Source organism: Haemaphysalis longicornis, unplaced genomic scaffold (assembly GCF_048455015.1).
Source record: "Haemaphysalis longicornis isolate Haplotype H1 unplaced genomic scaffold, Haemaphysalis longicornis Haplotype H1 scaffold_3, whole genome shotgun sequence".
Lineage (NCBI taxonomy): Eukaryota > Metazoa > Arthropoda > Arachnida > Ixodida > Ixodidae > Haemaphysalis > Haemaphysalis longicornis.
In genome coordinates this window covers 67,496,426-67,521,856 of record NW_027526335.1, presented here as the reverse complement: position 1 = coordinate 67,521,856, position 25,431 = coordinate 67,496,426, and the positions used below count along the sequence as shown (strand labels likewise).

Below are 25,431 nucleotides of genomic sequence, written 5' to 3'. Positions count from 1 at the left end.
GCAAGGACACCGTGCTTCCAACTTCGCCGGTGCTCCATTCCGGCCATGGACTCCCAGAGAAGCTGGCTCGCGGCTGCCGGTTGCTGCTGGATCAACATCTTCTCCTTCTTCATGATTCGTTCTGTGGCCGTCGTTTATGTCAACGTCATCGATACCTTCCACACGACGCGGGAACAGGCATCCTGGCCAGTCACCTTGGCGGTGACGTGCTTCTTTTCCGCAGGTAAGTACCATTGGTTTTCTTGGGTCCGCGAGTTATCTATGCTGTCGCGGTAAGCGTCGTTCTGGAGGCTTATTGAGGCGTTAGACCTTTACACTACATGTCAAGGCAAGGCAAGTGCGTGGAATTTGAACATATCTACATTTGGTAAAGCGATTGTTGCATCTCAGGTGCTTCCGTCGAAGCGTATACGAACAGCGTTCGCGCTTTCGGGCTAGAAGACTCCTGTTTCGTTTGTTACACAGTAGCATTTATTATGTGCAATTGCACAAAAAAAGACATGAAGCGGACGCTTCAATTGCACAAAAAAAAAAAAGACATGAAGAGGGACGCTTCAGGACTTTGCTGGCTGATCACTATTCACTCAGACAGTGAACAAAAAGTCGCACAGCTTGCAGTCGTGGTCCAAGGCTGGAGCAACAGCAGAGCTGGGGGTCGGTACACTGACAGCGGATCCCAGGAGAGAGAGAGAGCAACCGGACCCCAGCAGTGCAAAACCGTTTTTAACGGCACTGTGAAGCAAACACCGTTGAAGTATTTACAGTGTTTTATTCAGTAGCAATCGTCGTCATCCCTTTCGTCGTCGTCTTCCGACGGCATAGCCGCGTAGGGCAAATCCTCTTGTACCGCGTCCACGCCTCGGTAGACCTCCACTTCTTCGACAACTGGCCCGGCGGCCGTCTCCACGTGTGGATGGTGGTGGTGGCGGTTCCAGAGACATGGCGCGTACCCACTCAGGGGGATTGGCCAGGAAATGGGCGCCTTACCAAAAGAAATTATGTAATGTTTATAGGGAAAGAAAAATATTTAAATATTAGAATGGAATAGCAGTAGGTGACTAGAGAAATAAAAGTAAGGAGATTAGAGAAAGAAACAAAAAAAAAAAGGTAAAAACGAACACCATTTAATGAAAATTGGAAGTAAGAAACACGAAGAAAGAAAGTGGTACACACGAAGCAGTGAGCTATAGGCGCGCATATACTTGACAGGGGAATCCAGCGGGGCCAAATGATGTCTAACACGGCAGACGGCCTGATTCCAGGATGAATGAGTGCAACGCACGGCAAAGATCCCCGTGGCAGAATCCCAGTTCCTTCGCCCCGAATGATTGTGAAGGGATGGCTTGACAGATTCGTCGTCATTGCCTTCGGCGAGGCGGACCCGTAACGCGCCGGTTGCTACACGATGACGACGACGACGAAGGCGGGTGGTTCTCATGTGGCATAAGCCCACGCGCAAGCCTGCACGACGCCGTGTGGTCGCCGCGAGGCACGACAGCACACGATCACTCCGCGAAGTACGCTCAAGGTTTTCTGTCTCCTTTCTGTCACAGCTTGAAATAAAATCGAAGGCCGCGTTGTTATCATTTGATTGATTGATTGTGAGGTTTAACGCGCCAATGCAACGCAGGCGATGAGGCGTGCCGTAGTGGAGGGCTCCGGATTAATTTTGATCACCTGTGGTTCTTTAACGTGCGCCGAAATCTCGTACGCATGGGGGTTTTTGCTTTTCGCCTGCATCAGAAAAGCGGCTGACGCGGCCGGGACCCGAATGCGCGTCCTCGCGCTCAGCAGCACAAGTTATGATTTCCGCTCCAGAAAAAAACAGGAGGGCTGGGTTCGCGATCCCCCAAATTTCCCAACTCGTGAAGACGTGTTGTTTTTCATATCTATTTTCGGCAGCTCATGCGCCGTAATAACGGCGACGGTCACACAGCGACACAAACACGGCGACTGGCACATGGTGACGCCGCTCCCACGGCGGCTGCAGTCACAGACCAGTGCGAGCTCTCAGTGGGCAAGATCCGTTTTACAATGAAGCATTGAAGCACACTGCACACAGAAGCACGCTTCTCTTGCTATACCATATAGTCTGTCACTGTCTCACCCGTCGTTATACGAAGTTGAAAGCCTTTTGGCCTTGCTCGCGTGCCGTGCGGTTTGTTTCGCACATGTGCAGGTCCTGTTTTCTGGTGTCTGTTTGCAGCCCTCATCGCAGGAATTCTCGTGAGGTACGTTCCTGTCTGGAAAATCACGTTCACCGCTTCCATCGTCGCCGGCGCCGCGGTTTCCTCGTGCTACTTTGCCACCGGGATCACCTACCTGTGCCTTCTCTACGGAGTCGTATACGGTAGGTACTGTTCAGAGCAGACTCTCCGGACGCTGGTGGCGCTTCCGACCGATGACACGTACAATGGCTGAAAATTAGACATGGTGAGACACGCAGATGGACGCACATATGACTCACTAAACGACCGGGGGATCAAAGAATAATAATAAAAAAAAAAACGGAGGAAAGAAGGCACGGAGTGGTGCAAAAGTTTTCAGGGAAGCTAGCTCCTATAAACAGTGTAAGGTAATGAAGTTGCAAAGAAAATCTCGCAAAACCTGGGTCTGCGAATGGAAGCTGGTGCCTTCAGAATGCGAGATAAGCAAGAATCTCCAACGCCACCGCAGCTCGACGACTCTAGTTGATTAAAGGCGTACCTAATGAATTCCTTCCGGCCGTCGACTTAGAGGTGTGTGTTAAAGGCATGTATTAAGACCTATATGCGTAATTTCAGCATGCTTATTACAAAGGTAGCGATCAGGTAAGTGGCAAAGCACGTCTCCGCTAGACGCCCTCTTTGCTTGGCGATGCTAACGAGGATGTGTGCCGAATCTTGGAAACGGGAACAAGAATGGAAGGACGCAGAGGGGAAAATCAGCGATAATAAGGAGAGGAGACGTCGGCAATTGTTCCCTAGTGCTTTCGCAATCATCACGTCGTAAGGAGGGAGTAGATGTAACCGAACTATTTAACGTACGATTGGAGAAGTCTCTTCCGCAGTAAAAATTTTGCATGATCGTTTGTTTTGGTGTAGTCGCACTAGAATAAAATTTATGACTATCTGACGCACCCAAGCGCGCTGTCGTCCTTGTAGCTGCAAGCCCGCCGAGTTCCGCAGCGCGCCAGCCCACATGCAAATAAATAAAAAAGACGTGTTTGGACCCAAACTCGGCGCATGCACTAAGTCGCGCGACGCGTTTGTTCTGATTTTGAGGTGCGTTGGTGCCCTGATCACCTGGAAAAGGCGTGCCTTTGTGCCCCAAAAGTTCATGTTTCGCATGCTACGAAAAATGCGCCCTCGTCTATTCGTTCACCTGGAGGCTGAGTTCGCCGCGCTGGGGGAAGAGCAGTTTCTTGAGCGGGGCTCCACTCGGTTTATGCGTGTGGTAAACAAACAAAGACAAGTCTCTATTCTACCCTATTTATTGTTGTATTGATGGTGAAGTTTTGTCGTGAACTGTAGGTTGTGATGTACAGTGATCTCTCGGTGTAATAGTTGTTATAGTAGTGTGTGCTCTAGTGAACTGTGGAGAACTGCAGTGAGTGGTGTGATATAGAGTTGTGAAGTGATACATGTAGTGTGCACGGTTTCCTGCTTGAGAGGCCTTTTAGTATGTTTTCGATTACATTCTTTGGAAATATTGATATTTTCAGGCGATCCGTGTAGTATTTAGCACACCGGGTCTTTTGTATCGGTTATTATTAAATTTTCTTTTCGACTTTCTGCAGCCGATTTGCAGAGCTTTTCTTTTCAGACACTTTTTCAACCTATATGCCACTGTTGTTGCAGTTTGAAAAGTGGCGCAAATTCTGTCCACAACGCCACACGCATGGTGACCGCGGGACCAGCTTGATTGACATTACCCGCGTGGCAGTTCGGTGCGCCGAAGAGTTCGACATACAGTGGCTGAACGAAACGTCTCATTTTAAATTCAGGACACATTTTCAGTTAACAGAACTCTGCTAACCTCCCCTACCCAGTTATGTTTACATCAACTGTGACGAATGTTTTCTTTCGCGTTAGAAATAACTGGATTTGTATGGTCAGTGTCGTTTTAATTGCCAAAATATTGATATGTGGGAGCCTCTCCACAGGTTCTAGTAGTCATACAGCCTGTATAACACCCGTTCAAACTTCAGACGCGCAGTTGACGCCGAGTGGCTGTTTTTAAATAACCCGGTGCCTGAATATCTAAATAAACATAAAAAACGTTTCCAAGAAAATCGGCACAAGAAACCTCCCTGACTTCACCAAATATGCTTGACATGTAAAACACCGATAAAAGATGTTCTCCAGAGCATATTTCCTTTCCGTAACAGGAAAAAATTAAACGGGACACTTCAGTCTGTTAAAGGCGAAAGCCTAGCGATGCTTACCAAATACTTCTGAATTGCTGCATTATACAGTAGACTTTCGTTAAGACGAACTCGGTTATGGCGAATTTCATGGTTAAGACGAACTACACTTTTGCTCTCTGGTAACGTGCACAATGCAGTAAACGGCCGCTTAAGACGAATGTACGAACAAATTTTCGCGGTCCCTTCGAGTTCGTCTTAAAGGGAGTTTGCTGCATTTGCGTTTCTTTCTTCACTTCCGTTTCGTCTTCTTTAGACGCGAATTATTCCATAATGCGGACTTGTAACACACGTCACAGCTTCCACAGAATCATAGTTTCGCGCGGTTGGAGTGCACCTGTTTTAGGTACGCGCCATCACCTTCACGTTGTGGGGGCCCGTGTTCCCCTACGCCTCGCCTGCACATGTTTCCGCGAGCTGGGAGCCGCCATTTTGGGTAGCCGGCGCGTCACGTAGGTAGTGTCCTCTTCATGACCCCGCGCGACGCGCCGAACCGGCTTGCCGCGAACGTGTGCGCGAGGGCGCGAGGGAAGGAGGACCAGTTTGTCACCTTCCTTAGCGCCACCCTCTCCCCGACCTGGGGAAGACCTCCTCTCCCCTCCGAGCTGACCTGCGGGACGAACGAGCGCTCCGGCGGGGAGTCGACTGGGCGATTTGGTCGGAGTCGGTTGGCTCGGCTGTGCCTACGCCGAATGCCCCGATGACGGTGAACCCGGTTGGCTCCACGGACTCTGCCGAGAGATTCTGCCCTGATCGGTCGCCTCGGGATGCCTCCCCTGCTCCCGCTGCCGTGATGACGGATATCGAGGTCTGAGCCCAGCGGCTTGAGCGAGCGACAGGAGCCACTGTCTCCCCGCGAGCGATAGTCGTGTTGTCTGGTGTATGCACTGTATCTGCCAGGCAATAAAGCCTCACTTTGGATTGCCGGAGCCTGTCTACCGCATGTGAGTACTCGAACCCGTGCGTGAGTCTTCGGATTCCGCAGGGCTAGTGTACGGCGCGTAGCGTTCTCTAGCAAAGCTAGCCGGGGTCCTCTGCTATCCCGTACGTTAGCCCACATTGGCGCCCAACCAAGGTTTTTTGCGATGACAGGGCGGCACCCCCGCTTCTCGTTGCTTGATTCCGAAGTTGAGGGCTGGTTGTCGGACGAGATTGCTTGTGGTAACGGCTTGCGGGACGCCACTGTCGACCCGCTGCTGCCCACCACCGCGCTCACGCCAGAGCTTTGTCGAGGCGGCGCCGATCTCCCCGATAACCGACGCGCCGCGCAGGAGAGTTACGGGAGCCATCCCACTTCTGCCGGCGTGAGGCACTACGACAGCGCGAGGGATGATTACCCAGTCCCGCGCCTGTCGGCCGCCACCACAACGCCCAGGCCCCTCTGGGGCCCAGGCAGCGCTATCCTAGCAGGCAACCAAAGCGCCGCGCGGGAGAGTCACGGGAGCTATCATCCCACTCCTGCCGGCGTGCCGCACGGTGTCGGCGGGCGGAACGCTTCTTGCGACCACCTGCCGTCACCACGGGCTGCAACGAGATCATGCCCTCCGGGCCTTGGTCGTAGCAACCCAGCGGATATGTTTGCAAAGGAGGAGCTGCGCCGCAGCTCTAGCGCACCCGACCCCGCCGTGTACGAGCCTCACGGCTCTAGCGGTGCGGCGGTCGCCTCGTTCGCCGGCGTGTTTGCGCCACGAACGTACCCCACCACGCAGACCTCGCAAGCGGTTACGGCTAGGGCGCACGTCGCCTGCCTTACGCCAGCGTTGTCTCACGAGGAACCACCCCTGCCTTCGGCAGCAGTCGATCTCGCACAAGCCCTGATCAACGCGGTGCGCGCACAACCGAGCGTCAGGCCTAACAGCTCGCTCGGTAGCCTCAGAATACCCGAGTACGGCGGTTACTCTGACCGCATGAGTGCTACGGAGTACCTCGAGGCGCTGCACCGCTATCAGGAGGCGTCGGGTATGTGATTATAGGACGTGTTCTGCCTATATCGCTGACCGCCCAGGCTGCACGGTGGTACCGGCTGGTGGGGCGCGACGCTCGTACGATGGGAGAATTTGAAGCGCTCTTTCGTAGCGAATTTCTGCCCCCAGATTACGAGCGCCGCATGTTGAACGAGCTAGAGATGCGAACTCAACACCGAGATGAGTCTCTGCTCGAATACGTCAGGGCAATGCAGGAGTTGTTTTTGCTTGCAAAGCCCATGGCGTCGGAGGCGGAAAAGGTTGAGAGGGTGACGAGACAAGCCCACCCAACTTTTGCAGCGTACCTTCGAGGCAGTCAGTTTGCCAACCTCAATGAACTGGCCAGCGAAGCAAAACGCATCCAAGCCGATATTCTAGCTGCTCGCAGCTATCGGCCGCCTCCCCCAGCCCACGCCACGCTGGAGCCAAGGTGCGCATGGCAGGGTGCGTCCCCACCGCCCATGCCGCGCGCCGCGGCAACAGCAGCGTACGCGGAGAGCACGGAAATAGAGCCGCGCGATGTGTCGGAGCGCGCGCTCGACCCGTACTCGTACGCCATGCGGGCGCGTTCTGACGCCCAGCAAGGCATGCCGCAGCACGGTTACGGCCGGGGACAAAACGCGCATGAGGAACCCAACAGCTACGCCTGTGTGGAAAGCTCGAGGGGACCGAACACGCAGCGCGACAGTCAGGGAGCAGTAGCGCACTCGGAACCCAACCGCTACGCCCGTGTGGCAAGCCAAGGGAACCAGTCAGCGTTGCGCGGACAGCGGCCTCCGGCTGCGCAGTCGCATCACGGCATCGTCTGCTACAAGTGCCGCGCAACGGGCCACTATGCCCGCGCGTGCACCGCTCCCTGCCCGGCGCCGGAAAGGCAGCGCAATTCGGGAAACGCCAGCCGCCGTCGGTGAGCACTTCGTCGCCGACGGCTATGGCTACGTTAGGTGGTGAGCCTGAGCCCCTAATCCCGATGGCGTGCAGGGTGAAACGCCCCAACGCACTAGCGCCTTTCATCGCCCTTAAGGCCCAACCACATGCACGCGTAAAATCGACGTACTCGCGCAACGACGTACGCCTGCGGCGGCATACGCCGCTGCCTTTACGCCGGCCGACGACGTCGGAGAGGGCGAGTAACCACATATCGCCGCAACGCGCGCGTAAACCAATGCGCCGCGCAGTGTGGCTCGACTACTTCGGACTCAGCTTTGTGGCGACCAGTTCAACTACATTTTAACTCAAATAAAGCAAATAATGCCTATTCTCACAAATATACGTATATTTATTACAGAAACAACTAAAACAGTTCTCGGGACATTAAAAAACGTCAAGGATTAGTATGCATACTTGGCAGGCACAAAACTAACGAATCCCTTCCGCTACATTTGGCGTAAAACGCCTTGCTCCCATAGTTGCTCGTTGCTTCGCGTGTTTTGTCCGGTTGTTTGGTCACCGTATTTTACAAATTACTTCGTTTTATCGCATAATAAATAGTGAAGTTAGCTTATTTATCAATTCCCTGTCTTGTTATGCGACCTGACCGCCGATAACATCACCGCCAGAGGTGTACGTCAACACCGTACGCCCGAAAGTTTGCGTCGATATCTGGCGCGCTCTGACTTAGGCGTAACAAGCGCGTACCAATGCATTCGGCGTACGCCGGAGTACGCCGGTTCCTTACGCGCTTACGCCGGTTTACGTCGTTGCGCGAGTACGCCGGTTTTACGCGTGCATGTGGTTGAGCCTTTACGATCGCTGGTCGAAAGTTTGCGGCGTTGCTGGACAGCGGAGCGTCTGCTACGCTGTTCGGCGATGATGTCCTCGCTCATTTGCATCGGAGAGCTATTCGATTGCGAGCTTGCGACATCACTTTCCACCTAGCGAGCGGGAAAGCCAACTCAGGCGGCTCGGCGAGGTTGGTGGTCCGATGGGAGAAACGAGTGCGACGCCACAGATTCGTACATCTCCCGGGCCTGACAGTGCCTGTAATTCTCGGCCGTGATTTTCTGGCTCGTACAGGCATTGTGATTGACATTGCTAACGGAGGGTGTAGGCAAGGCGTTCATGCAGCCCTGCTCCCGTTTGCAAAGCTGGCCGAGGTATCGGAAGCGCACTCCGCTCCGAATATCTCGCGCGCGCGCGGCAAAAACGCAACACTGCCGGAGACACTTTGCACTCCGGAGGCCGCGCGAGCGGGCAGGGAAGCCATGTGCCATGTCTCCCACCCGCGCAGCCGCCGCCGCGACGGTAGCTCGACGAGCGCGCCTTGCGCTTCCGAGAGCTCGCGCGGGCGCTCACCGCACCTCGCGGCGCCCTACGCACCCTCCCATCGCGCAGCGTAACAAAGGGAGCCCCGAAGGGACGGCCGCCACCCCGCGCCGAATCCCGGGCAACCCCCCTTACCGCCCATGCCGGCAGTAGCCCCTGCCTACAATTCCGGTACGGCGTTCAGCAGCGAAGAGTTCCTTAAGGGTGAGCAGAACTATCCCTTTTGTAAATAGCCTGTACATAATATGGATATATTGTTTTTTTTGTTGTTGTTGTTGTCTTTGTTGGGCTCAGGGAAGAGCCGTGCTCTGAGATGGAGCGAGGTGGCGCGGCCACCGGGTGTCCGGTAACAGCTGGTATTGCTGTCGGCACCAAGTTGTAAATATTTGTGAACCCGAATCATTGACAGGCCAGGAAGAGCCGAAAGTCTGAGGAGGGGGGCGGCGCGGCCGCCGTGGCGTCCGCTAACAGCTCGTATTGCTGTCGGCGCCGAGCGCAAAGCAGTTCGTATTGCTTCAGGCGCGTTTATTTGTTTGTTTGAATGTTTTGCTTTGTTGGTTTTCTGGTTGTTCTTTTTCTGGTAGGTTACGTTTCTGCTCAACCTAAGGGGAACTTCTGCTGATATACATCCCATCAAAGGAGGCCTCTGACCCCTTCAAGGTGGTTATCCCGCGCGGTCGGCGAAGAGCGGTTTTTGAGCTCTTTATGCGACTCGCGGGCGGCCGGTAACGAGTGGGGCCAAAGGCTTACATTTTAAGTTCTGCCACACCGTGACTTCGCTTGATAACCTCGAATGTAGTGTGTGATACCGGGGCGGCCTTCTGCCCTGAGCACACGAAATTCCGGGTTATCCAACCGCTGCACCAGTGTTAGGGTTCCTTTTTTTTGGCCCTAGCCTGGCCCGAGTACACTGTTTCGCTTTCCCACTCGGAAAGCAGCAGCAGGGAAGTTGGGCGTTGTTTTGCTGTTACTCCCGACTTGTTTCTGCAGCACGTCCCCCCTGGCGTTTGCCCCCGGTCTGGTCATGTCGCCCGCAGCCACACCACACGCCGCCGGTTCCGGAAGCTGCTGGTGCCTACCATCCCCGGCAGCCCAGGCCCCGTCCCCAGGCCGCAGCCCGCTTGACGCGGTCCAGCGACGATCGAGATGCGGCCTCCTGAGCAGGCACACCTGGCGCCTCTCCAAGGCACCTGCCACGGGCGCTTCACTGGCAGCACACGAGCACTCCAAAAGCTGCTCTTCTGGGCTGGTCCCTGGCGGGCCCGGCCTGCACACTGTCGAGGCCACGACCCCGTGTCGACTGGCTATTCTTGTGCCCTCACAACCATGGCGGCCGTCTCTGCGGCGGAAGCTGGTGGCCTTGCCGGACGAACGACTGGCTTAAGAGGCCCCTCCCGTCTGATGAGACGTCGGCCCGCCTGCTGCCTCGGCCTGCGGTTTACACCTCCCGCTCTCGCCTGCTGTTTACATCTGCTGCCTTGACCTACTGTTCCTGGGCTGCCCCACCTCCGGTGACTACAAGACGCGCTGGACTGAAGGTGTGTCGTGGACTGTGCGTGTGGTGTGGTGCTGCTTCGAGATGGGAGAACTGTTAGGAACTTTGCGGACCTTTGTTGACCGGGGGCGAGTGCTGTTAATTTCGGGGTGTGTTGTACTTTTGCTCGGCAGCGGTTGCCCAAGCGGTGTTGGCTCGGTCTTGAGGAGGGGGGGATTGTGGGGGCCCGTGTTCCCCTACGCCTCGCCTGCACATGTTTCCGCGAGCTGGGAGCCGCCATTTTGGGTAGCCGGCGCGTCACGTAGGTCGTGTCCTCTTCATGACCCCGCGCGACGCGCCGAACCGGCTTGCCGCGAACGTGTGCGCGAGGGCGCGAGGGAAGGAGGACCAGTTTGTCACCTTCCTTAGCGCCACCCTCTCCCCGACCTGGGGAAGACCTCCTCTCCCCTCCGAGCTGACCTGCGGGACGAACGAGCGCTCCGGCGGGGAGTCGACTGGGCGATTTGGTCGGAGTCGGTTGGCTCGGCTGTGCCTACGCCGAATGCCCCGATGACGGTGAACCCGGTTGGCTCCACGGACTCTGCCGAGAGATTCTGCCCTGATCGGTCGCCTCGGGATGCCTCCCCTGCTCCCGCGGCCGTGATGACGGATATCGAGGTCTGAGCCCAGCGGCTTGAGCGATCGACAGGAGCCACTGTCTCCCCGCGAGCGATAGTCGTGTTGTCTGGTGTATGCACTGTATCTGCCAGGCAATAAAGCCTCACTTTGGATTGCCGGAGCCTGTCTACCGCATGTGAGTACTCGAACCCGTGCGTGAGTCTTCGGATTCCGCAGGGCTAGTGTACGGCGCGTAGCGTTCTCTAGCAAAGCTAGCCGGGGTCCTCTGCTATCCCGTACGTTAGCCCACAACGTGTTACGCGACGCGCACTATTCTAACGTCTTTTCCATCCCTGCCAGCCCTGCGTCCATATATATATATATATATATATATATATATATATATATATATATATATATATATATATAAAGGCGTGGGTTCGGTCCCCACTCCGGGCGCGTGTTTTTCTTTCTTTCTTTCTCACGTAATTAATAATAAAAAAATAATGTAACATCACGAACGATTAAACAAAAAAAAAGTCTAACCACTCCCCTATGCCTTCTTTGGCGTTGTAGACTGCCGGCATTTCTTTCTATATATATATATATATATATATATATATATATATATATATATATATGTAGAATATATATATATATATATATATATATATATATATATATATATATGTAGAATATATATATATATATATATATATATATATATATATATATATATATATATATAAGGACTGCAATGAGGCAATAAGGACTGCAACTTTGATATATATATATATATATATATATATATATATATATATATATATATATATATATATATATATATATATATATATATATATATATATATAGAGAAGAAAAACTTCGAACAAGGTAAAAGCACGATTGTGGCCTACGTTTCAGCAAAGAGAACTTGCTTTCCTCAGGGCAATCTCTCGCCTGGCAGGCAGGGTTTATATAGGGGTAGGACCCCAGGTGAAAGGAGAGGGAAAGATGGAAGGGAAATTGAGCAAGCTGATTGGTTTCGGAGTGTGTCGGGGGAGAGATTGAGGGGCCAAGAAGGTTGTCTAGTTTAAGCCGCGAAGTAGGTCACACGGAAGTCAGCTGATGGTTGATATTCGTGGAATTTTTGGACAGAAAGGATGAGAGGGTGCTTATTGAACCGCCGCGGGGTATAGGGAAAGGATCTCAGAACCGCCGGAAGCAGACCAGGCGGTGAGGGTGGGGTCCTTATCAGAAACTATCTGCAAGCCTCAGGTCAAAACAAAAGATAGAGACGGGGAAAACTAACTAGGTCAAAGAAAAAAGAAAAAAAAGGAGAAAAAAAAACAGGGAGGGAAACCACATAAACCCACACACTAAAGAAAAAGCAATGACCCGGCAACTGAAATGGCACGTGTCACCCACGGCAACATTCCTGGAACAGGCCTGTCCTGAAACTCAAAAACGAAAAGATAAAGTTAGAGTGACGTACGGGGCACAATACCACGCGGAGTAAAAAAAAAAGGAGAAATTAAATAAATAAAATTGAATTCCAAAAGCAAAAGTTGGAGGCATGAGGGCGAGTATTAAGCTAGACGCTAAGGAATGAAAAAAAAAGAAAAAGAAATTAGGTGACCAGGTACAGAGCAGAGTGAACGGTCATAGACTTTGGATGAGGTATATGCACGGAAATGCCTAATGCTGTATTCCCGGTGAATATCGCAAGGATTCCAAGTTGCCCTTAGACGCATTAATTCCAGCAGGTTCCATGGAGTTGAATTTGTGAATTAAGTAGGATTCTCGGTATTTCCTGTCCCTAGGAGACTTAAAATTTGACTGAAGTATATATAACTTAAGGTCATCAAAATTGTGGCCTGGTTGGTTGAAATACTGCGCTACAGCTATGGAGGATTTGCTAAGAGTATCTGCCCGGTGACCATTAAGCCGTAGGCTCATAGGTTGGCTCGTTTCGCCTATATACTGTTTGTGGCACATTGAGCATTCCAACATATACACAATGTTGGATGAAGTGCACGTAAAACTTGAATTAATCTTGTGGACATAATTACTGGCTGTGCTTTTTACAACGCAGTCTGTTTGCAGGTGCCTACAAGTCTTGCATCTGGGGCGGGAGCAGCTGGCTATGACTGGTTGCTTTGAAGGCCCTGTTTTAGCATGCACTAAAATATCTTTTAGATTCCTGTTTCTCCGGTAGGTAACCCTTGGTGCTTCCGGGAAAGTCTTTTTAAGTCGGTCGTTACTGGCTAAAATGGGGTAGTACTTCCGCAGTATATTGTTTACGTTTGGGAGGGCGTTTGAAAATTTAGTTATTAGGGCAGGTGGCCTGGCGCTTTCGTTTTGCCGCTGTTTCTTGAGAACGTCATCCCTTTTGAGATTAGACACACGTTGGTACGCCTGATCGAGCGAGCTTTTGGGGTGGTTCCTGTTCATAAGGGTGGCCTTGAGTTCGTCTAGGTGCTCTACGTAGTCACTGTCATCACTGCATACTCTTCTAAGCCTGGTGGCTTGTCCTCCAAAGATCCCTTGTTTGCAGTGTCTGGGGTGATGGCTTTTATAATCTATGTACTGCTGCCTGTCTGTTGGCTTTCTAAAAAGCGTGGTTTTAAGTTTACCGTTGTCTAGAATGACGGTAGTATCTAGGAAGTTCACTTCTTTTTCAGAATACTGGCAGGAGAATTTAATAGTCGGATGCGAAGAATTGAGATGGGATATAAACGTTTCTAGAGTCGCGCGACCGTGTTCCCAAATCATAAAGATGTCGTCGATGTAGCGGAGGTAAACCTGAGGTTTATGCGGAAAAGAGCTTAATAGGGTAGCTTAATAGGAGCTTAATAGGAAGCTACCCTATTAAGCGCTTTTCCGCATAAACCTCAGGTTTACTTCCGCTACATCGACGACATCTTTATGATTTGGGAACACGGTCGCGCGACTCTAGAAACGTTTATATCCCATCTCAATTCTTCGCATCCGACTATTAAATTCTCCTGCCAGTATTCTGAAAAAGAAGTGAACTTCCTAGATACTACCGTCATTCTAGACAACGGTAAACTTAAAACCACGCTTTTTAGAAAGCCAACAGACAGGCAGCAGTACCTAGATTATAAAAGCCATCACCCCAGACACTGCAAACAAGGGATCTTTGTAGGACAAGCCACCAGGCTTAGAAGAGTATGCAGTGATGACAGTGACTACGTAGAGCACCTAGACGAACTCAAGGCCACCCTTATGAACAGGAACCACCCCAAAAGCTCGCTCGATCAGGCGTACCAACGTGTGTCTAATCTCAAAAGGGATGACGTTCTCAAGAAACAGCGGCAAAACGAAAGCGCCAGGCCACCTGCCCTAATAACTAAATTTTCAAACGCCCTCCCAAACGTAAACAATATACTGCGGAAGTACTACCCCATTTTAGCCAGTAACGACCGACTTAAAAAGACTTTCCCGGAAGCACCAAGGGTTACCTACCGGAGAAACAGGAATCTAAAAGATATTTTAGTGCATGCTAAAACAGGGCCTTCAAAGCAACCAGTCATAGCCAGCTGCTTCCGCCCCAGATGCAAGACTTGTAGGCACCTGCAAACAGACTGCGTTGTAAAAAGCACAGCCAGTAATTATGTCCACAAGATTAATTCAAGTTTTACGTGCACTTCATCCAACATTGTGTATATGTTGGAATGCTCAATGTGCCACAAACAGTATATAGGCGAAACGAGCCAACCTATGAGCCTACGGCTTAATGGTCACCGGGCAGATACTCTTAGCAAATCCTCCATAGCTGTAGCGCAGTATTTCAACCAACCAGGCCACAATTTTGATGACCTTAAGTTATATATACTTCAGTCAAATTTTAAGTCTCCTAGGGACAGGAAATACCGAGAATCCTACTTAATTCACAAATTCAACTCCATGGAACCTGCTGGAATTAATGCGTCTAAGGGCAACTTGGAATCCTTGCGATATTCACCGGGAATACAGCATTAGGCATTTTCGTGCATATACCTCATCCAAAGTCTATGACCGTTCACTCTGCTCTGTACCTGGTCACCTAATTTCTTTTTCTTTTTTTTTTCATTCCTTAGCGTCTAGCTTAATACTCGCCCTCATGCCTCCAACTTTTGCTTTTGGAATTCAATTTTATTTATTTAATTTCTCCTTTTTTTTTTACTCCGCGTGGTCTTGTGCCCCGTACGTCACTCTAACTTTATCTTTTCGTTTTTGAGTTTCAGGACAGGCCTGTTCCAGGAATGTTGCCGTGGGTGACACGTGCCATTTCAGTTGCCGGGTCATTGCTTTTTCTTTAGTGTGTGGGTTTATGTGGTTTCCCTCCCTGTTTTTTTTTTCTCCTTTTTTTTCTTTTTTCTTTGACCTAGTTAGTTTTCCCCCGTCTCTATCTTTTGTTTTGACCTGAGGCTTGCAGATAGTTTCTGATAAGGACCCCACCCTCACCGCCTGGTCTGCTTCCGGCGGTTCTGAGATCCTTTCCCTATACCCCGCGGCGGTTCAATAAGCACCCTCTCATCCTTTCTGTCCAAAAATTCCACGAATATCAACCATCAGCTGACTTCCGTGTGACCTACTTCGCGGCTTAAACTAGACAACCTTCTTGGCCCCTCAATCTCTCCCCCGACACACTCCGAAACCAATCAGCTTGCTCAATTTCCCTTCCATCTTTCCCTCTCCTTTCACCTGGGGTCCTACCCCTATATAAACCCTGCCTGCCAGGCGAGAGATTGCCCTGAGGAAAGCAAGTTCTCTTTGCTGAAACGTAGGCCACAATCGTGCTTTTACCTTGTTCGAAGTTTTTCTTCTCTTATATATATATATATATATATATATATATATATATATATATATATATATATATATATACAGAAACATAGGTCGGCAGTCTACAACGCCAAAGGAGGCATAGGGGTGTGGTTAGGCTTTATTTTTTACTATGGTTAATGAAGTTAAGATTCTTTTTTAAATATAAGGAAGAGAGAAAGAAAGAAAAACACGCGCCCAGAGTGGGGACCGAACCCACGCCTTTCGATTAGATCTCGAATGCCTTACCAATTCGGCTATCTGGGCGACTGTGTTCTCCTTCACTTTCTGGGCTATTTATATTTATTAGAAGTGTATCTGGCACTTGAGGGTGGTAGCCAGCGCCACCCTCAAGTGCCAGATACACTTCTAATAAATATAAATAGCCCAGAAAGTGAAGGAGAACACAGTCGCCCAGATAGCCGAATTGGTAAGGCATTCGAGATCTAATCGAAAGGCGTGGGTTCGGTCCCCACTCTGGGCGCGTGTTTTTCTTTCTTTCTCTCTTCCTTATATTTAAAAAAGAATCTTAACTTCATTAACCATAATAAAAAATAAAGCCTAACCACACCCCTATGCCTCCTTTGGCGTTGTAGACTGCCGACCTATGTTTCTGTATTTCCTCAACGAGCCCCTCATTTACTTACTATATATATATATATATATATATATATATATATATATATATATATATATATATATATAAATATATCAAAGTTGCAGTCCTTATTGCCTTATTGCAGTCCTAATATATATATATATATATATATATATATATATGTTATTTCAAGATATATATATGTTATTTCCTATTCTGATTCGCTACATGCATAGCGAGGGCCTCGGTTCTGGCAGTCTTGTTGCCAAAGGGAGCTTAAGAGGGTTCAAAGCTGGTCGACCACTCTGGACATGTCGTAGACACTCGAGTCACGACCCGGGGGTTAAAAATAAGGTCCCCTTCACCCCGATTAGTCCGAATGGCGCTGGCTACCACCCCCAAGCACAGGAGACAAACATACCTAACATAAATACCCCAGAAAGTGAATGGGAAAATCGCCCCGCCGGTAGCGTAGTGGTTATCGCACCAGACCGGTATTCTGGAGGTCGTGGGTTCGGATCCCACCTGGCGGGCATTTTTTCTTCACTTTCTTTCTTTCTTTCCAAATTCTTAATCTGTTTCAATGATCTACCACTTCCTCCCCTTTGCTTTCCGAGGTTTTCTCGACTGCCAACCCTTATTTCTGTGTTATATATATATATATATATATATATATATATATATATATATATATATATATATATGAGCGTGCACCGCATATGAAACTGATTGTCCTTTACAAATTTTTTAATGCGTTCGCACGACATATGCATGCATCTAATGTGTGCAAGGCTCCGCCGTGTGTCCGCACAGTTCACCAGAACATTCCATTTTCGTTTTGCAGGGCTTGGCGTCGGCCACCTCACACTGTCGAGCACGGTGATATATCAGCATTTTTCCAAGTACCGGGCCGTGGCATCGGGAATCAACATGGCGGGCTACTCTATCGGCGGCCTTGTCTTCCCTCCCACGACGCAGTTCTTCTTCGACGAGTACGGCTTCCGGGGCGCTTTTCTACTCTCTGGAGGCACCATGCTGAACGCCACCGCTGGGACGCTTCTGCAGCGCATCCCCCCTCCTGTGCAATCGGCGACAATTTTGAGCAAGGCTGCGCAGACTTGCGAAGAAAGGGACGTCATCGATAATGGCATGGTAGCTGCACGTGATAGACCAGAGGAGACCAATGTGCCAGGGTGCTTAAAATACCCTGATATAACTCACTCGAAGAGCATGTACACTTGCAGGACTAATGACGGTGAGACGCCAAGTAGCTCATGGGTTGCTGACTCTCAGTACCGTGGATACTACGATGCGCCTGGTGTGATCAATGAGGGCTTCGAGCCTGCAGCCCATGAAGATAGAATGGTGATGGAAATGCAGCTGCCCGCGCTTTCGTACAAAATAGGCTCGGGGAGTCTTAGAGAGGCTCACTCCACCCACAAAACGAGAAGGCGGGCATCGTCAGCAGCAGAAGCGGCTCTTCCCATTCAAAACGTCCTTCATACAGAACATGCCTGCAGCAAAAGAGAGTTCCAAACTTCTGTACGGTGCATGTCTTCTACAACGGACGAAATAACTTCGGTCTCTGAGCGCCAATTGTCCCGCTGTGAAAGGTCACAAACTTGTGCCCGCGTTTCCGTTGCGCAGACAGCCCGAAGAAAGCCACCCGGATCGAAGTCAAGACGGCAGGCCCTCAAAGAGCTGTTCAGCTTTCTCACGATTCCCAAGTATTATTCCGTTCTACTCTCCTATGTCGTGATTGTAACAAACAGTTCTATGTTCACAACTATCATAATCGACTTCGCTGTCGACTGCGGCATAGACAGGTGGAGAGCGCTCAATCTCATTATAACGAACACAGCTCTGGACCTGATGGCGAGGCTTAGCATGGGGTGGGTAACGGACAGAGAGTTAATATCAAGAAGCACGTTGATGTCCTTCTGCTTGACTGTGTGGACGGTCGCTTACTTTTGCTTAGCTTTTTTTCACTCCTATTCTGTGCTGGTGGCAGTGTCCGCCGTGGCAGGATGGTGCAATGGCTCGACGTTGCCGATGATCCCTGTCCTGTACATGGAAATAATGGACATCGGCCACTTCAGCGTAGCCTATGGGCTGACCTCTTTCACTGCTGGTCTTATTGGACTGACAAAGCCGCCCCTAACAGGCAAGTATTGTTCAAACTAACTACTATGTTTTTCTATTTCTTTATCTCCTGTTCCTTCACCTCTCTGCTGACTTGTCATGAAAGTGCACCGTGGATTTTAAGAAGGGCTTCTCAGGTACTTGTTTTAATTTCCCAGGTACGATGCCAAGTGCTGTCATTTGCAACATTTATGAACGCTCAAACTGGTTTTTGTTGTGGTTAAACCAAGTGTTGTGGTTAAAAGTAGAGACCGGCGGTGGGACCGCCACCGGCAAGGAAAATTAAGGTTTTAGACGCCTTGCCCTGAAAAGTTTCATTTTGACGTATATAGGCGTCAAATATTATAGTTCAGTTATGTATAGGCTGAAATTATACTTCCTTCACCTGCGTATTTGAGGACAAATTTTTGAGTCGCAATGAAAACAGGACGAATTTTTCGCTGTTAGACAGCAATTTTCTATAATTCGTGCAAATAGGCCAGACGGCCAAGACAAGTATCACCATTTCAACAAGTTTGCGTGAAACGTCCGGTGATTCGGCACTAGTAAAATAGCTAAAAAATCCACGAAAAATCGGCGCCATCTCAATATTTTAATCCTTGAACTTGTTCCCCCTTTAAGTCGATATTTTTGTGCGAAAAAATGAATGCTCAACGCCCACTGAAGCCGGCGGAGCGTGTTTGTACTTCGGAACGCTCGATGATATGATTCCATCTGGAATGTCAGAATGTTTGCCACTCACAACCTTTGCCAGTTATTTCAGCACAGGGAATCTGGAAATTGTCGTTCGAGACAGATTTAGGATTCGGAATTGCTCTTTCTGCAACCTGTCCGTCGTGAACAGCGTCGGACTTGTTTTGGGCCTCCGAATCGGGCTCAGCATTTTGAGTCAGAATGGCGCCCAAGTTTCCAGTTACTGAATGGTTTATGCTACAAAGGCGAAATGAGCATGCGAATGTGCCGACGTACATCAAGTGTAGCGGGGTGTATAATAGTCTGGGGTGCGACGCTCTAGTCGGCTGCGAAGCTGGTAATAGTACTAGAGCTGGACTGGACTGGAAATGACTTTATTTCGATAAAACCTGCAGTGGGCTTGGAGCTGTTACGACCCCCGCCCCGACGTGGCCCACCGTCGCGTCTTCTTTGCGGCCCTACTATGCGCTAGCCCCTTTGCGGAGCCCGTGCCTTTGGAGCGCAATGAAGACCTGCTGCGTTTTTTTGTATTAGTTTTCCGCCCTTAGCCGTTTTTACCAGTGGGTAACAACGGGCTCTGAGGGAATATGCACAATCAGTGACTGCTCTTGGAACACAAACGGGCCCTGAAGCGTTATTCGTTACTGCAGCTGTTTAGTCGAGAACGACCTTCTAAGCTCTTCAGAACGCCGATTAATCCAGTGGATAGTACCGTGAAGTGCAGTAATTCCGGATAAATAAAACCGTCATCCTGTACTGAAGAAGGGGAGGACCAACGCGGTTGCTGGGAATAACACCATTCAGTAACGAAGCACTGCATACACATAAATATTAGACAGGAAGCAAGATTGTTTGCAACTTACACCCCTCAAATTACCCGACACGGCAGGTGACTGCTGTCGCCTCCAGTCCCCCTGCAGTGGGCAGCAGAGACGCCGAGTTGGCGAGGCCGGTTGGTGCTGGTTTGGTGCCGCGCTCCACTTTGGGAGATATATATATATATATATATATATATATATATATATATATATATATATATATATATATATATATATATATATATATATATATATATATATATATATATATAGAGAGAGAGAGAGAGAGAGAGAGAGAGAGAGAGAGAGAGCATAAACTTTATTAGAGCGTCGTAATGTGAGGTGGGGTAGTCATGGAGTCCAGGACTCCATTGGCGACCCGTGCCGCAACGGCCCTTCCACCAGCCTAAGCAATGTGATAAGCTGCTGACAAAATGATCCGGGCCTGCCGGTTATAAAGAAGTTTAAGCGGCAAGTTCGGACATCCATGTAAGGTGCAACAGCCGGGGCTCCGACGAAGGGAGAGGGGCCGCCAGCTCTGCTGTTTCTCCAGCCTTGCACCACTAGTGCAAGCTGCTCCAACGGTTTAGTTTTTTTTTTTTTTTAGTTATAAGCGTCCCCTGCCACCGATTGTTCGGCCTGTAATCACGAATCCTTGCATACATCGACACGGTTTTCCCAGTGTTTGAAATGATTTATTTACTGGTAACCAGTGTTGCCGCTTGTGGTCTGGGAATTAATAATAGAATAATTAATTATTTAATTAATTATTTAACTAATTAAATGCAGAGAGGGGAGTTTTTTTAAAAGGCCCCGTGGGTTGGGGAGGGAAAAGGGATTGGGAAAGACGTCACTAATAAATTGCAATAAATATTACGACGCGATGTTCAAGTGTCCTTACAATAGTACGTAGTTGACTCCCGATGCCCCATTAGAGGAACACACACTATGGAGTTCCTCGGAGGGTAGGGGGTGTCCGGCATTGTGGTCTCCAAGAACTCTCGAAATCACGAAACGATTGACCAAGTGAATGTGCTTACAATGCCTATTTGGAGGTTTTTTGGGGTGGGAAATATTAATCCACGCAACTATTCCTGGCGGAGTTGAGCCTTGCTGCATGGGACTTGCGGGCCAGGTTCAGGCTCTCGTACAGGGTCAGTGACCCTCCGCGGGGCTCAGTGGCTGAGGCGTTGCGCTGATGAGCACGAGGACGCGGGTTCGATTCCAGGCCGCGGCGGCCGCTTGTCTGATGGAGGCGAAAAGCAAAAATGCCCGTGTGTACGATATTTCGGCGCACGTTAAGGACCCCCAGGTGGCCAAAATTAATCCGGAGCCCTCTACTACGGCGCGCCTAATCGCCTCTGTGGCATCGGCGTGTTACACCCTACAATAAATAAATAAATAAATAAATAAATAAATAAATAAATAAATAAATAAATAAATAAATAAATAAATAAATTCTATAGGGGAATATGAAAGGCAAGAACCGCGAAGACATCTATGGTGAAGTCACTGACCACGATTATTGAGACCGTCAATGACCCCGGCGTCGACCCAAATTATGCAAAAACCCAAGTGGAATAAGGAAGGCCAGAAGCGAACCAAAGCTTGCCAGCCGCGTATAAGAGGTGATTATTGATTACCGAAGTTAATGAATGTTTTATTAGTGATTGATAACGTTGATCGCTAAGGTGGGATTAATGTGTGATGAGATGGACTAAGGTGGTCTAAGAGGACTTAGGTTTATTAAGGTAGATGATCAGAGATTCAGGCGAGGAATAAGGTAGAATAAATCAAGAGACGGATTAAGGTGGTTTTAGATAAATTAAAATAAGGATTATAGCGGGACTAAGGTGGGAATAAGGTGAAAGCTGAATGTCGCTGTAGTTTCACTGCTTCTAACTTGAATGCACTAAAAAGCATGGTTGCACTGGTTAAATTTTGAAAATCCCCCTCTGGCTGCGTCCTGTGACAAATCAATTTTCAAAACTTCGAGATAACGCAGTCGTGACTATTCAAAGCGGCGCTGTTAGACCGAGCGTTATAACTACGTCGCACCAAAAAACCTCTGGCGAGGAGGCAAGGAGCCCGTAAGCAGGTGTTGGGAATGCGTGCCTCGAGGAAAAAATGAGGTTAGGGAGGTCCCAGGAATCGAATCTGGGACCTTTGCGCCGCGAAACTGGCAACCTAACCAATGGGCCACCCCGAAGGCCCTAGTGGCACGGGCTTAGCAGCGGCGGGGAACAATAACCTGTGCAGCCGGTTGGAATGAATCAATTGAAAAAAAAAAAAAAAAAAAAAGATTGCGTTGGCACGCAGTGCACAACACCTACATGTAAAAAAAATGGCTAGATAGAAATTTGCACAAGTATTAACGCCAAATGGGTTAATTTTGAAGCGTAAGAAATAAATAAACCTAGCAACAAATTTAGGCTCCCATAGCGTGCAAAACTATTCCACCTTGCCTTCCCAGGCCGCCTAATTACGAGACGGGACGGCAAATGAACACATGTGTTTGGGAGGTTGGGAAGCAATAATAAAGGAACAAGAAAAACGACAACCTGACCTCCAAATTAAGCACAACAGAAAGTAATTGAAAGACCGCCGCGGCATGAAACAGAAACCAGGGGAAAAACGCTTCCCGGGGTGGGAACTTCACCTGCGTCCTTCGCGTTATCAAACTGGCTTCTACGCGATTGAGTTCGTGGCGTCGCGTGCTGTTCTCCTCGCCAATTCACGTGCATTCGCGCCTGAAGTGGGGGGGGGGCACCGCGTTCGCGCCACAGACGCCGAGTTCGTGAAGCCGTTTGCCGCGGGTACTAGCGCGTGCTAACGTGCTCCACTTTGGGAGAGATGTGACAGGCTGCGGACAAAACGATCCGGGCCGGCCAGTCATGGAGAATTTTCAGCGGCAAGTTCGGAAATTAGTGTGAGGTGCAACAGCCGGGTTTCCTACAAGCTCTGCTGTTTCTCCAGCCTTGCACCACCAGTGCAAGCTGCGCCAATTTTTTATGTACTAATTTCGAGGTGAAGCGCTCCCTAATAACAAATTATTCTGCATCAACTTCAAGTTCCTATTGCGCGAAAAACTGGAAATGTTGTGGTAGTGCTTGTTTTTTCAGTACAAAAATGGCCGCCGCTGTAAAGAGAAAATAAAAAGCACATTACATTTACATACATTACATAGAAAACTCATTACGCGGTGGCTCAGTGGCTAAGGTGTTGCGCCGCTGAGCACGAGGTCGCGGGTTCGACTCCCGCCCGCGGCAGCCGCTTTTCTGATGGAGGTGAAAAGCAAAAACGCCTGTGTGTACGAGATTTAGGCGCACGTTAAAGATCCCCAGGTGGTCAAAATTAATCCGGAGCCTTCCACTACGGTGCGCCTCTTCGCCTGCTTTGCGTCGGCGCGTTAAACCCTACAATCATAATCAATTATAGTTCAATATATTAGGCGCACGTTAAAGATCCCCAGGTGGTCAAAATTAATCCGGAGCCTTCCACTACGGTGCGCCTCTTCGCCTGCTTTGCGTCGGCGCGTTAAACCCTACAATCATAATCAATTATAGTTCAATATAACGATGAAAAACAAAAACCGAGGCAAAAGCCGGTTTCGAACACCGTCCTTGGAATCAAGAAGATAAGACGAATCCTCTACACTACAGGGACAGAAGCTTCGGTCGGTGCTAGCCTAGTCTTAAAAAAGCCATGAAAACAAAATACAAGTTGGGTTTATTACAAAGACTGCTTAGCCCCGATAACAATGATCGAAATGTCATCGCAATCTTCGAACAAATAACGGAGATATTAAAGAAAACGTGTGAAGCAGTCGCGAACCCCTAGCCAATTTCCCGCAACTTTTCTATGACGTCATGAAACCTTGTTTGTGCGATTGGCGGCCACGCGACGACACATGACTGGACGTCTGTAATGGGGCCTCTAGTTGCATTTGACCGCATCACTTGAATGCTAACGTGCAGTTAACGCACTGAAAATTACGTTTTATTGTTGGCCCGTATGACGTCGATCTTGCTCATAACACGTCACTGTGGCGCCAAATTTGAAAGTTTTAAATACTTCTTGCTTTTTTTTTTCGTAAAAAAAACAGCAACTTTTGTGGCTGTAATGGGGCTGAGTGAGATACTGAATCCTAGTTCTTTCAAATTAAATGAAGTTGTATTTTCTCTTCATGGCTCCTTCAAATATTCGAATGTCGTCGTACGGCACACCAGCTATGCCTGCAGCGATCAGCTGTAGTGCCGTCGGACACTGCGTTTGACATTCCCATTCAAGGGAATTGACCATTGACGATGACGGCATCGGTCAGAAGCTCACAGCCGATTTATCGATTCCCGCTGTCATAAAGCTTTCTAATTCAAAGCATGTAAGCATAAATAAGTGCCCCGGTAATTTTGTTTCTTTGCTAACTCGCTTGTTCCGATTTCATCCGGCAGGTTACTTCAGGGATGTGCTGGGGAACTACTCTGGCCTGTTTGTTCTACTAGGAGCCTGCACTGCGATTGCTGCAGTTCTCTGGACCTGCTCTTCCTTGCACAACTGTTGGCGGCGCCGGCAGAAACAATAAACGAAAAAGTGAGATTTTTCTCCGGGACACTGTGTTTGCTCGTTGCTGCGAAATGATTTACTAACTCAAAATTTAATCTCGGGGTCCGATGCTGAAGCAACAGGCCTTTAGAAGTAGGGAAGCAAGGATATTAAACCATGTATGGCAAAGAAGAGAAAAAAACGGAATGAATGAATAAATGAATGAAACGTCACGTGCCATAAAATGGAGGCGGAAACCAAAGTCCGTGCCCTACCGTGAAGCCGCGCTTCCGCATGTGTCTGAGAGCTATGCGTTGGTCGGGTAACCAGTCATGCCAGGGGTGAGCGGGGCTTGCGGGCAAGGTTGGGAGGGAGCGAGATCATGCGCTGCCCATGCCACGTGCAAGATGTCCGGGTGTCAGGCGCAATGTATGCAGCGAGCCGTTCCGGGATTCTCGAAGAACGCATGTAGTGCACAAAGTGCGGTGTCGATAGTGTTACATTCGGTAAGGCGTCCCGAACAGGGCTCCGTCGCCTCCGTCATGTGTGGTGGCGTGGTGGTCGAGCGACCAGCAAAAGTTGCTGCCTTGGTGATGACGACAAGAACACGAAGGAGAACTTCACCTTATTTATTGCATGGCGGAAAACAAGCCGAAGAAATACAGGAACAATGCCCTTCCGGGCGAGCTTGCAGCATTACTCGACAGGGCGACAGAATGGAATCCATCCACCGAGAGGGTGGGTTTTACACACAGAAGCCGTCTGCGGGGCTTCCCCAGTGCTTCTGTGCACACGGTCCGAAAATAGTACAGGCACACACAACACTCTTTCGCTAGTTCGTGAGGGCCGGCAGTAGTGGCGCACGTTCAACCTGAGAGAGGGGGAAGGGAGATGATTGCGCTAAACTTCGTCCTATTACGTCTTCGGATGACCAAATAAGAACTATCGATTGAATACCTGGTGTAAATGCTGGGGCGTGCGCATAAACCCAGTTAAAACCGTATTTCTTCGCATTACTAACAAGAAACAGGCACTGATTTACTCTTACAGTATCAAAGGCACTCCAGTTTTGCTTGCAGGCA

General features: G+C 49.5%; 1 protein-coding gene across 1 annotated transcript; it reads left to right on the top strand.

Annotated features, from left to right (window-relative positions):
* Window positions 1-24,431, top strand: LOC144174574 (monocarboxylate transporter 12-like). The gene is made up of 4 exons (XM_077703344.1): window positions 1-223; window positions 2,207-2,350; window positions 16,999-18,318; window positions 24,259-24,431. Exons 1-4 carry the CDS (start codon window positions 46-48, stop codon window positions 24,387-24,389), a joined length of 1,773 nt encoding a protein of 590 aa, XP_077559470.1. The 5' UTR covers window positions 1-45; the 3' UTR covers window positions 24,390-24,431.
* The last annotated feature ends 1,000 nt before the right edge of the window (window positions 24,432-25,431 follow it).